The following is a 13040-nucleotide window of genomic DNA, read 5'->3' as shown; positions in this document are numbered from 1 at the left end:
AATCTGAAGTTCGCTCTTCCTCATCGTCAGTATCGTGCTGAGTCAAAGAAGTTCAAGTCAACGTTCCTGGCTAAGAAACCTTGCACTTTCCGTGGATAAACTAGCAGTAGTGTTTCTTATGGCACAAATTCTCGTTGGAGTGTTTGTTGGACTCAGATTGCTTTATGGGGGATCCCTTATTTTGTAATGGTTTCATAATCCGTGAACCAATCAAATTGCTTTCAAATGACAACTCTTCGACTTCCCAAATAATCATTGTAGATGTTTGCTAAAGCAATCGGTACCACTTCGAAGACTCTCATTCGTTCATTTTCTTCTGTAAGAATGTTATTTTGATATCATCATAGGGAGCAAAGGTAGCCATCTTAGGAGCAGCTGGTGGAATTGGTCAGCCTCTTTCGATGATGATGACTGTGAATCCATATGTCTCTACTCTCTCTTTGTATGATCTCGCCAATTCTCCTGGTGTAGCTGTGGATCTTTCTCATATCAACAGTAAATGCAAAGTGAATGGTTACAAGGGACCTAAAGAACTCAAAGAGGCTTTGGAAGGAGCAAATATGGTAATTGTCTCCGCTGGACTTCCTCGTAAGCCTGGAATGACTCGAGATGACTTGTTTATGGTGAATGCAGGTATCTCTTTTGATCTGGCAAAGGCATGTGCCGAGATCTGTCCAAAGGCACCTGTTTTGGTCATTACAAATCCCGTCAATTCTACAGTCCCTATTTACTCAGAAGTGTACAAGAAAATGGGTGTTCATGATCCACGCAAGATTATGGGAGTTACTGTATTGGATACTCTTCGTGCCTCAACATTTATTAGTGAAGCCCTTGGAGATAACGAGTCGGAGTGTATTATTCCCGTTGTAGGAGGCCATGCAGGTCGTACCATCATTCCTCTACTCAGTCAACTTCCCAACCATAAGATCGAGAAGCTTGATGTCCCAGCGGTGACAAAGAGAATTCAATTTGGTGGAGACGAAGTTGTCGTCGCGAAGGCAGGAATGGGTTCAGCTACTCTTTCGATGGCCTATGCGGGTTCTGTATTTGCAGATGCAGTACTTGCAGGACTCGATGGGAAAAGAGGGATTGTGATGCCTGCATATGTGGAACAGGAGGTTCGTGGATGTAGTTTCTTCGCCAGCCAATGTGAGATGGGAAAGGAGGGCGTGGAAAAGATGCTTCCTATTCCCACAAATATCACGACCCGAGAGGAAACGGCTTTCAATGCCGCTGTTCCGGTAATCCAGGCACAGATCAGCAAAGGTTTGAAGTATGTTGATCAGAACTTTTAGTCTATTCTCTTCTCTGATCTGTTTCTTGTACATATTATACCCCTGGATATGTATTTGGGCCACTCATTTTACTTATTTCTCATAGATTGCGTTTGAATCGATTCATTTGGATGGTAGGTGTTTATCTTATGTTTCTAAAATGCATCCTAATCAGATTGTAGCCTTCTCAGAAGTCATTCCGCACTAAGAGAATTCTCGCCAAGAAGATGAGACAGAACCGTCCTCTGCCTCAATGGTTCCGTCTTCGTACTGGAAATACCATCAGGTTTGTCAAATTTCTGTTAGTAATGGTTTAGATACAATGCGAAGCGTCGTCACTGGAAGCGTACTAAGCTGAACATCTAAGATGGTCTGTGGGCTATGTGCATAGAATCGAGCAAAGCAGACTTTGTTTGTATACAAACAGAAGTTAAGTCCGCAATAACATCTCACCGGTGCAACAACTAGGGTGGTAAGGTGACCCAGTATCAAAATGGCGAAGAGAAGGAACACAGAATGCATCTGGTCCAGTGAGGGGCCTACAATGAAAGAAGAAGAAAAGTTGGACATTTGAGAATGACATATAACACATTTGGTAGTATACAAATCATCATAGTGCAACAACCACCGTAGAACATCGAAGACATTTTTCTCTTTGTTTGGAGGGAGGGATTGGATAAACTAGCAGTTATAGAAAGGAAACGAACCAACACGTTTGGCAGCACAAGTCATTTGCCGGAATAAAAGAATGGATGACATGTTCTGTTTTGGAATTACCAGTTCAGTAGAATAGGGAGTAGTTCGATTCTCATTTACACCAAAGATCTGGATGTCTTTGGTCTTGCATATAGTTCCCTTCACCCGAACCACTAGTTTAACAGAAAAAAGATTACTATAATCAAACTACAGTTAACAAAGAGAAGAACTCTTACAACAACCAACAAGTTGCTTTTCCGATGTTCTTTTTGTTCTGTGAAGAAGATACGTCGTATGGGCATAGAAAGAAACAACCAACGTACAAGGTCACATCGAGGATCCCTAATAGTGATCTCCCAAACCAATACGTACACTTTGTCCTTTAACTTTTGTATTTGATCTTTCGCCAATTCTACATCTCACATAAAGAGTTGGAAAACAATACTGATATCTCCTAACCGTAAATAGATTCTTGCGAAGGATTCATCGACACGATTTGAAATGTCAACAAAGCGCTTGACCATTAGAGGTGAAGGATTCTCAGCCATCATTTCCAATAACGGTGTTAAAGAAAGAAACTCCTGCTTCAAAGCAGAAATCTAGGTAACAAACGAAAAGACGGCAAATACCTCACTGACAAACCGTTCTGTAATGCGGGTGAACTTAACGGGAGAAGCATCTATCACTGAAGCGGTTTGAAAAGGTTCGTTCATGATTGTATGAGAGACAAACATGGAAAACTAAAACTCTTTTGTCTTCCCTTCAAATTCTTGATAACGATGATTCGATTTACCTATATATTGGACGATATGTACCACTCACTTGATCGCTTTGGAGGAGCAGATGCTGTATGATTTCTATCCTAATAGATAACAAATCAAAAATACGTATGAGGCGCAACAGGAGGAGGTGGAGATTGAGATTGTGGTACTGATTGAGAGTAATTCTCTTGAGGAATAGGAGCAAAGTCGTCGTACCGACCTTCAAAAGACTGGGGATAATTGAACTCTTCTCCTTCCGCCATATCAAATCCCATTGCTCCCAACATAGCTCCAAGAAAATCCATCATTCCTCCAAGTTGTTGCAGATCCCGTTCCATTGGAAAACCGAAATTTGCAGATTGATTCCATGAACTGTCAAAGGAAGAGTACTCATCCTCATCCTCATATTCGTTACCCATGAATAGATCATTGTCGTCACGGACTTCGTTATGCTGAATTTCAACCTTATCGTCACAACAATAACGAATCCTTACAGGACGTTTTCCCGGACACGAACGGAATACCCGTTGGATTTCTTCACATGTCATCTTTCCATTCACATTGTGGCACTATATGTAAGAAAGAAAGAAACAGTACTTTCTTATACAATTGCTGAGAATAACTGCAGTTTGGATGCTGCTTCTTATCCTCTTCAATTTCTTTATCAATATCGCTCATAAGTGTCTTTACGTTGAAAACGGCACGCGTACTGACAGGCGAAATCGGCCGAATTTTAGTCATTTCTACCACTCATTGAAAGTCGTTAGATTTCTTTCGACGGCTGTTTTAAAGAACCGCCTTTTACTCTTTGTAGTTACTAAAGTCGTTTGGAATAACATCATATTAATATGGCTGCTGTCACTGTATTTTCGCAATCACGACGGTTAATGCTCTAGACTTCTACGGAAACCACTTCACAACAAACAGAGAGCACCCAGCCTCTCTCCCATGAAGAACTGATGGCTGCTCTAAAGAAACAAGTAGGTGTTGTTGTTCTGTCACCTTATGGATAGATTGAGTACTACTTCTCTCAGGAAAATCTCGCAAAGGATAGTTATCTTCTGTCTTTGATGAATGACTCTGGCTATGTTTCTCTGACCACAATTGCCGGTTTCCGGAAAGTGAGAGATCTCAGTACAAGCATGGACGACATTTTGGAGGCCTTGAAGGGTGCTGAAGGTGTGGTAGTTGATGCTGCAAATCTTTTAATTAAACCTGCTTTTGTGTTTGAACGGAAAACCATTATTTTACGGGATGTTCCAGAAGGAACGACAGAGGAGGAGATTCGTTCTTTGTTTGAAGGATTGGCTACAGTGGAAAGTTTGAAAGCAGAGTTTGGCAATACATGGTATGATAGAGGATGGAGTATGATTTAGGTTTGTGGTTGTGGACTCGGAGAAGACTGCTATCTCAGCAGTGGAAGCTTTGCGTCAGCGACAGTTGCATGGAGCTAGTGTGAAGGCGCGTGTGAAGAACGAGTCATATATGAAGAACTTGATGAAGATGTTGACCACCACCCCTGAAGGAATCCCAGCTGAGTTCATCGTGCCTGCAGGCACTCAGCCCATGTTGTTTATGCCATATTCGGGTCAGCCTATGATGATGGCATTCCCACAGGGTGGCATGTTTAATCAGTCTGCAATGACTTCAGATGCGTAGTTATGAAAGGAGGGGATGACGAATAGCAAACCTGCGGGTCGTAAGAACCGTTCCAATCGTAAGGGAGGCAATCGTCATCATGAGCGTCATTCGCGTCCTGTGGTGCAGCCAAGTGTAGTTCCTCAGTTGCAGTCACCTGACGTGTTCCCTCCTCTGGTATCGACAACAGCTCCGAAGCCAGCTCCAATCGACATTAAATACTCGAAGGAGGAGATCTGCAATATTGTGAAGGGTATAACAGATCTGAGCTGTCCAGCAGTGGCTTCTGAGGATGTGAAAGAAGTAGTAGGTGATGGAGATGTGAATAAGATGAAGATGGTGGAGACTGCAAATCAAGATCTGGTATCGAAAGGACGTACCATGTCCATCGATCAGGCCATCCAGCATGGAGTTCCTCGCTCTCTGTCAGTAGATAGTGTTGATTATACGAATATGCTTCGAGGAGAGATGGATGAAGAGACAACTGAGAAGATCCGTAGGACTCGTAAGCAAAACAAACATCAACCGAAGTTGTGAGGATGGGAAGTGAGAATGATGACTAGGAATTATCGAAGTATTCTGAAGAACTCAGTACCAGTATCTGAGGCTGTAACTCCTTCCAGTAACGTTCCTGTTGTGCCTCCTACTCCTGTGGTACCAAAGAAGGAGACCAAACCTGCACCGAAGAGAGGAAAGAAACCTCAGGAAAAGAAGGTACAAGAGAAGAAGAGCAAACCAAAGACAGAAGAGGATGGATGGAAGACAATTGAGAAGAGGCGTTAATACTAATAGGTTTCATTTTATTTGTTGGATAGCAATATTGTTGTTATATCTAGTTTACTAGATCCATGAGGGATGTAACATTAAGAGTCATATCCATAAAACAATTATTACACATATAGAGAAATGGAAAGCATATTAATATGGGACCTATCTCTTGAAACTGGGAGAAAACAATTTGAGGTAATACTGTGTGTTGGTTTGGTAAAATTAATGTAGAAGAGCTCGTTATATTATTGAAGCATTTATCCGATAGTACCTAATCGCATCTGTAATGTGTTATTTTCTTTGAACACAAGGGTAAATGTTACTATTTCAAGAGGGTTATACACTAGATAATGGTAATATATCTCTGTGAACAATCAGAAGTGTTTTCCGAAACACATTGTGTTTTATCCATAAAGAGATGACCAATCGCATTTACAATCATTGGTATAGGTCCAGAAAGAATATAGATGTGTTTCTGTGAAGTGTATACAAATGGATGTGCTAATAGTTTTTCCACTTTGTTAGCACAGGCAAAAAGCAAATAGAAAAAAGTAGATGAGAAGAATAGTATGTTTTCAGATAGTTATTCGTGTTCAAACTAGTCGTACCAAGTGTATAAAACATAAAAGCAAACCAATAATGCAAGTGTCATATGAACACAACAAGGGCTACTCTAAAGCAATTCACTTCATGTTGAACACCTGGTCATGGAATTCTATTGTTAAGAGCTTAGTCTCATGTACTGGCAGCCATATCAGAGAAGACTTTAAGAATGTGGATAATGACTACAATTTCATCGGATTGAGTTCAATAATAGTGCAAAATACGTATTAACAGTAAACAGATCATTAACAGTCATAATGTACTGTAGGTACTCAAAACTAGACGCAAATACTAGATAGTTTCGGTATTTGATGAAAGTCAATTATACATTCCAAATACCACAAACGAGTGTTTCGTAATAGTGTTTACTAAGAACACATCAGAATTCTTGACCAATGGTATTGCATTGATTATCAAGCGAGCGGTTAAAAGAAATTATCGATTAGAATTCTTTTTCCTCTGAGGTTTTTCGTAGTTGGTAATCATTTTTTCGTTTATTAACGATGCAATTTATTGTTTTTCTAGCTATCTGTAGTGTATTATAAGATCGAAATTACTCGTAGTTGTTGTCGCTGTTTCTCAGGTGACCTGTGAATCCAACGAGGTATACATCAAAATACTAAAGAAAACTACTACGTATGCAAGCGAAGAATCATTTAACATTCTCTCTGGAACGACAACTCTTTATTCATCTCCCACTCTTGTTAACGCTGATTTGCGAGAAATAGAGGCTTGCCTTGCGGTTAGCCAGAACTATCAGTATACTCTCGCGATGCACGATAGTTATGGTGATTCTTGGGCTGATGGTTGCTATATTGAGATCCGTACTATCAATGATAATCCTGTTTTGAAGACGTTTATGTCCGAAACACATGACGAGACTGCTGAGTTTTCCCTATATTCTCCTATTAACAAGGGAGCTTCTTGGAAGTTCTCAAACAGTTTTGCAAGTGACTGGAAGACTTACAGTTACGATGCCAGTGGTTGGAGTGATATTACCACTGGTAGCACCACTGCGACTTCTTCAGGAACTCAATACTTCCGTTATCAGTTTGCTGGTCTTGCTGATATGGCTGCTATCGATGCTGCTTTCTACTACAGTAGTGGTATTGTGGCTTATATTAATGGTGTTGAGATTTATCGTGATAACATGGCTGAGGGTGATGTTCAATCTAGTACTCTGGCTACTGGTAGTTATCAGACTGCATCTTATCGAGGTATCATTCGTTCAGCGAGTGTTGCTCAAACGTCGCAGTCTGTAATGGCTGTTGAGATTCACTTCGAGACTGCTGAATACCAAGAAACGATCAGTTTCAATGGTTATCTCTCGTTTATGGCTAAGATGTCCTCATCAAGTGATTGTGTTATTGTCCCTAATGATCTTACAGCCTCGTCCACGACCTGTGTGAATGTAAATTATGTGTTCTCATGGACTCGTGTGACATATGGTTATATGGTTGCTGCTAGTTTGCCAGGTGTTATTAATGTCGAATTTAGTGGTCCTTCTATCCCTGCTGTGAATGGAATTCGTATCTGGCCCTACGCAAGTCCAGCTTCATCTCCTACTGCCTTTACTTTGGCTGGTGGAGAATCTGTATCAACAGCAGTATGGACAACGATCGTCAATCCATCAGAACAGGAGTACACTTCGCTCACATGGAAGGAATGGTCGAATCCTCTCGCTTCTACCAAGTATCCTGCCTTGAGACTGACTATCACTGCTGGCAGTACAACATATACTAACCTTTTTGAGGTACAGTTCTTGGTATGTAATGCTGCAGCTGCAACATCGATTCCTTATCCTACAACTGATTTCCAGTATTATGCTCATTATAGTGTTGTTGATATTGTTCCCTCGATCTTTGGAGTAACCGACTGTCAATCTACCACTCCCCTTCCAACAGGTCTGTCAGTTAATCCTACAACCTGTGCCATCACTGGAACTGCTTCTGTTGCGGCTCCTCAAACCACTTATACGATTTCTGCTCAGCTGAATGGAGAAACGATTACTGGAACTGTAACAATGACCTTTACTGAGTGTGAAGGAACAATGCTTCGCATCTTGCGTACTTACAGATCGAATGCTAGTACTGAAGGCTTCCGTATCCGAAACACTGCCAACGATGATATTCTATTGGAGGTTATGACTGGTCACACGAATCCGGATAACACAGATACTGTCAACTATCTGTGTGTGACTGCTGAACGATTCGATGTGACTCTTTATGGCACACTGGCTTTCTGGAGATCTGAGTCCTATATTTATGTGTACAGTCTGCTTCCTGGCAACACGGAGGAGCTGTTGTTGAGGGCTCGTTATGATGCCAACTTGGCTTTGGATATTACTCACTATCTGCGTCGTCATGCCATTCATGCTGCTGAACAATGGTATTACAGAATGGGTGAGGTTCCTGCTAATTGGTACGGTACCGATACGACTGGCTGGGAACAATCTAGTGTGGGTTCTTTCCCTGACTCGACTAACCAGATCCAGCTCTACAAGAAGACATTCACCATTTCTTCTCTCGATGAAGTGTCAGGAGTCATTCTCTCGATTCGTTACCGCTATGGATGTATCGTTTACTTGAATGGAAATGAGCTGTGGCGTAATGGAGTCTCAGGTACTCTGAGCACTACAACTACTGCTGAGAATGTGTATTCTGATCTAATATATCGTGTTGTTACTATGCCTGGCCGCTCTATGCCTACGAGCTCTTCTGAGACTGCCATTTCGTATCTCCAGCAAGGCAGTAACACGATTGCTATTGCTATTGTGGCTGTTTCGACTACTACTCAGGGAGCTTCGTTGTTCGATGCTACTGTGCGTCTGATGACAAGTGAGCCAGAGTCGCACATCTGGGAGTTCACATCAACAGAGTCCGGTATAACTGGTACTGCTGCATACGCTTTTGGTGGATACTATGGTTTCTATCTTACATATACTACTTGTGCCGATAATTCGATGATTGTTACGTTGAATAACGATCGTCGTGAATGGGTCAGTTCTGTAGAGATCCAGAACTGGTATTCCGCCAATAGTTATAATGTGAGGCAGTTCAATCTCTATGGTCGTAATGGTGATGAAGAATGGACTCTGTTGAAGGCCGTTACTGATATCACATACTCGATGGCTGGTCAGAGACGTCGTTCCTACTTCACTAACAATACTCCTTACAATCAATTCAAGTTTGAGAACTTCTCGACTGGAGATCCAAATAGCTGTACATGGAGAGTTCAGTCTTTGAATCTATTTGCTGATAATGTGTTGGCGGATCCTACTCCTCTCACTTATGAGTCTACAACTGTGTTTAAGAATATCGAAATGTCAGAGCTAATTCCTTCTGGATCCGGCTATTATGATTTCACGATTACTCCTGATCTTCCTACTGGTCTGACTATCGATAGTGCAACAGGATGGGTGTCAGGAACTGCCACTGTTGAATCGCCTATGACCACCTATCAAGTGACTGCCACGAAGATTGTCGGAGGAACTACTACGGCCTCCTTCACCCTTGAGGTCGCTGTTTGCACTGGTGGTCGTGGTCTGATGACTGCTCGTTTCCGTGCTGATGGATTCGCGGATGAAAACTCCTGGAAGTTGTTCCAAGGCCGAACTACTTCGGGTACTCCTCTCCAATCGGTTAGTACCTTCCCTGTATCAAATGTTTACTATTATGTTGATTTCTGTCTGGATGATAACATCTATACTATTCAAATTGGCGATACTTATGGTGATGGTTGGGCTCTGAATACTGGTCTAACTCTGACTGTTGATTTGGGAGAGATGGAGCTGGATATTCTTGAATTGCCTAGTGGTACTAATGGTGTACCTACCTATGCTTCTATTGCCTTTTCCACATTCTTCCCATTCCAGATTGAGTACACTGAATGGAAGGTGTATCAGGGTAACGATGATGTTGCTTCTGATTGGAACACCGTTTCATTCAACGATGCTACTTGGTCTTCGGTGAAGGCAGCCGATATTGGAACCACGAGTGCCATTACAACCTACATCCGAAAGAGTTTCACCCTGAATTCTATTAGTGATTATCCAGTGTTGAATGTTCGAGTGAAGTATGCTGGTGGTGTTGCTGCCTATCTGAATGGAAATTTGGTGGCTCGTTTTAATCTGGCTGATGGATTCGACAGTAATACGGAGAGTATTGCTGTTCATGATGCTACGGCATTCTCGAAGTTCCATGTGATTCTGGCTACTGCTGGAATTCAAGAAGGCAGTAATGTGTTCAGTTTCGAGATTCATCGTCCTTTGGGTGGTTCTTCTGCTGATGCTGTTGTGTTTGATGCTACTGGAGTATTTGGAGTTGAAGACTGTTCCGCTGTCCTGGATACGTATTCAGTGATCGATGCTACCGCTATCAGCGATGACCTGTATAATATGATGAATATGGACCCTTATACTACGTATACTCCTTCAACTAATGTGGGTGCCTTCTTGGAATGGACTGTCGAGAATCTGCTGGGAAGTAAGTGGAATTCATTCAATATTGTTGGTGCTAGTACAGTGTATAACTGGGGTTTTGATATCTATGGTTATTTCGCTTCCGATACCCCTGTTTCTGAGAGAATCACCATCTATTCGAACACTGTTAGTATTGGAGATCGCATTAAGCCTCAAATTTCTGTACCTGTGGCTCTGGCTTCTTTCATGAAGTATCGTTGGGAGACTATTGTTTCTCCTGCTTCGGTGACAGCCATTGGTTCGCTTCATATGGCATATTGCAAGGCTTCAGGTGAGGTGTGTCCTGGAATAGACAACTATCCGTCTGTAAGTGAGGGTCAGATCTCACCTTCTACTTGTCCTGAGGGTTATAATGGTTACGCATATCGTGAGTGTTCGAATGGTGTTCTGGGTGAAGTTCAGACCGATATGTGTACTCATAAACTGCCTACAATGGTTCACTATCAGAGTAGCTCTTATACGATGGTGATGGGAACTCAGTCTACCACCAATGTACCTCTCTATCAAAATATTGTCACTCGATGGTATGTTGATACTGGTGTTGTCCTTCCTTCTGGATTGAGTCTGAATGAGAACACTGGAGAAATCTCGGGTATTCCTACAGCAATAAGTGAGCCTACCAGATACACTATATATGCTGAGAATCCTACTGGAGCTGTTTCAGTAATCGTTACTATTGTAGTTCGTGTTGGTTCTTGTCCTTCAGAGGGAGTGTTCCATGCTGCCAATGTTGGTGAGGAAGTTGTGTACGAGTGTTCTTCTCAAGGAAACTATGTTGGTACGCAGAGACGTAAGTGTGTATTGGGAGCCGTTGATGGTGAATGGCAGAAAGCAACTGGTTCCTGTATATCAGTTTTTGTCATTGTTATTGTAATTGTTGTTGTTATTGTCATCATTGTTGTTGTTGTTATCGTGCTAGTACGATCTCGAAAGACGAAGGCCGTTGGTGGTGTGAAAGGCAAGAAGAATATAAAGACGGTACCTAAGAAGTCGACAGATAAGAAGTCTACTAAGTCTATAAAGGTCTAAGTATTTGTTTGATGTTTGTTCCCTCAAAGGAAGTTGGTTACTGTGATAGTTGACGTTGTAGCAGGAAGAGGGTACATCAAATATACAGAATTGTTGTGAATGTGCGTTCCACCGGGTTCATTCTCTATTTGGAACCTGTATAATACTCGGTAGAATCTCAATCAAACTATCCATTCATTCCTCAAGTATTCTTTTCCTAAACAGTTCAAATGGCTCATCGTAAATTCGAATGTAAGTGGAGTGTTTGAGAGTGATGAGAGCGGGAGTAATTGTGGTGTAGGTCCTCGTCACGGAAATCTCGGTTTCCTCCCTCGTAAGAGATGCACTCATCATCGTGGACATGTCCGCAAGTTCCCTAAGGATGATGTGAGCGTGGCTCCTCATCTGACTGCCTTCATGGGTTACAAGGCTGGTATGACCCATATTGTGCGTACTCTGGATCGTCCTGGAAGCAAGGCTCACAAGCAGGAGATTGTGGAAGCTGTGACTATTCTGGATTGTCCTCCTATGGTTGTGGTGGGTATTGTTGGCTACATCGAGACTCCTCAGGGTCTTCGTACTCTGACCACTGTGTTTGCTGAGCATATGGACGAGTCTTGCAAGCGTCGCTTCTACAAGAACTGGTACAACAGCAAGCGCAAGGCGTTCACGAACTATGCTGCTCACATGGCTACTCAGGAGGGTAAGGAGGCTATGGAGAACAAGCTGAAGAGAATCGAGGAGTACTGCACAGTGGTGCGTGTGATTGCTCACACCCAGATGCAGAAGGTGAAGATTGGTCAGAAGAAGGCTCATCTGATGGAGATTCAGGTGAACGGAGGTGATATGAAGGCTAAGGTGGCATTTGCTGTGAGTCTGTTGGAGAAGGAGGTGAAGGTGAGCGATGTGTTCTCTGCTAATGAGATGATCGATACGATTGCTGTGACGAAGGGTAAGGGATTCGAGGGAGTGACCACTCGTTGGGGTACCACTCGTCTGCCTCGTAAGACTCATCGTGGTCTTCGTAAGGTGGCTTGTATTGGTGCTTGGCATCCTAGTCGTGTCCACTTCACTGTGGCTCGTGCTGGTCAGAATGGATACCATCATCGTACAGAGATCAACAAGAAGATCTATCGTATTGGTGCTGCTGGTGACAAGAACTCTGCTTCCACTGAGTTCGATCTGACTGAGAAGAGCATCACTCCTATGGGAGGATTCCCTCACTATGGAGAGGTGAACAATGATTGGATCATGCTGAAGGGATGTGTCGCTGGAACCAAGAAGAGAGTGATCACTCTCCGTAAGTCTCTCTTGGTCCACACCAAGAGATCCGCTATTGAGGAAATCACTCTGGCTTTCATCGATACCTCCTCCAAGTTCGGTCACGGAAGATTCCAGACCTCCTCCGAGAAGGCCAAGTTCTTTGGAACTGTCAAGAACTAAACGGTGTTGTTGAATGCTGTTGGGAAGCTGTTTGTTGGAGAATTGTATCTGTTGTATGGTATTATAGTATACGAGAGACATGTATGAAAGAAGAATCAGGATTTTGTTTAGGGTATAGAATAGGAACAGAGTGGATCAACAAGAGCATATTCACTATACTCCGAAATAATTGATACATAATGAGAAAAGAAAGATACAACTACAGCAGCAATCAGATGAGGATAGAGTAATCAGAAGGAGAGTAGGAAGAACTCATCAGAGGGTAGGATAATCCATTTGTCTCTCGCATTTCATTGTTCTTACTAAATAGACATTCAAATCGTAAGTGAATTTGTCATTTGATATGAATCAATTGAATGAATGAATTGT

At 42.3% G+C, this 13040-nt stretch overlaps 6 protein-coding genes across 6 annotated transcripts; 4 read left to right on the top strand and 2 right to left on the bottom strand.

The window, feature by feature from the left end:
- Positions 1 to 261: 261 nt before the first annotated feature.
- On the top strand, positions 262 to 1295 carry JH06_5071 (malate dehydrogenase; the record flags this gene model as incomplete). Its single annotated transcript, XM_014669744.1, has 2 exons — positions 262 to 318; positions 348 to 1295. 2 exons carry the CDS (start codon positions 262 to 264, stop codon positions 1293 to 1295), a joined length of 1005 nt encoding a protein of 334 aa, XP_014525230.1.
- Positions 1296 to 1704: 409 nt separating this feature from the next.
- On the bottom strand, positions 1705 to 2704 carry JH06_5072 (hypothetical protein; the record flags this gene model as incomplete). Its single annotated transcript, XM_014669743.1, has 7 exons — positions 1705 to 1813; positions 1843 to 1955; positions 1986 to 2177; positions 2207 to 2312; positions 2343 to 2382; positions 2416 to 2569; positions 2600 to 2704. The coding sequence occupies 7 exons, from the start codon at positions 2702 to 2704 to the stop codon at positions 1705 to 1707; spliced, it is 819 nt and encodes a 272-aa protein (XP_014525229.1).
- A 143-nt stretch (positions 2705 to 2847) lies between these two features.
- JH06_5073 (hypothetical protein) lies at positions 2848 to 3472 on the bottom strand (the record flags this gene model as incomplete). The annotated part of the gene is made up of 2 exons (XM_014669742.1): positions 2848 to 3300; positions 3329 to 3472. The coding sequence occupies 2 exons, from the start codon at positions 3470 to 3472 to the stop codon at positions 2848 to 2850; spliced, it is 597 nt and encodes a 198-aa protein (XP_014525228.1).
- A 329-nt stretch (positions 3473 to 3801) lies between these two features.
- On the top strand, positions 3802 to 5152 carry JH06_5576 (hypothetical protein; the record flags this gene model as incomplete). The annotated part of the gene is made up of 5 exons (XM_014669741.1): positions 3802 to 4079; positions 4108 to 4386; positions 4417 to 4675; positions 4706 to 4902; positions 4933 to 5152. The coding sequence occupies 5 exons, from the start codon at positions 3802 to 3804 to the stop codon at positions 5150 to 5152; spliced, it is 1233 nt and encodes a 410-aa protein (XP_014525227.1).
- A 1091-nt stretch (positions 5153 to 6243) lies between these two features.
- On the top strand, positions 6244 to 11249 carry JH06_4721 (hypothetical protein; the record flags this gene model as incomplete). The annotated part of the gene is made up of 2 exons (XM_014669740.1): positions 6244 to 6271; positions 6304 to 11249. The coding sequence occupies 2 exons, from the start codon at positions 6244 to 6246 to the stop codon at positions 11247 to 11249; spliced, it is 4974 nt and encodes a 1657-aa protein (XP_014525226.1).
- A 396-nt stretch (positions 11250 to 11645) lies between these two features.
- On the top strand, positions 11646 to 12671 carry JH06_5616 (60S ribosomal protein L3; the record flags this gene model as incomplete). The annotated part of the gene is made up of 1 exon (XM_014669739.1): positions 11646 to 12671. One exon carries the CDS (start codon positions 11646 to 11648, stop codon positions 12669 to 12671), a length of 1026 nt encoding a protein of 341 aa, XP_014525225.1.
- Positions 12672 to 13040: the final 369 nt, after the last annotated feature.

This window comes from Blastocystis sp. subtype 4 (assembly GCF_000743755.1).
Source record: "Blastocystis sp. subtype 4 strain WR1 chromosome Unknown seqid_0420, whole genome shotgun sequence".
NCBI lineage: Eukaryota > Bigyra > Opalinata > Blastocystidae > Blastocystis > Blastocystis sp. subtype 4.
The sequence above is the reverse complement of the archived record's forward strand: the minus strand, read 5'-3'. Positions and strand labels throughout refer to the sequence as shown.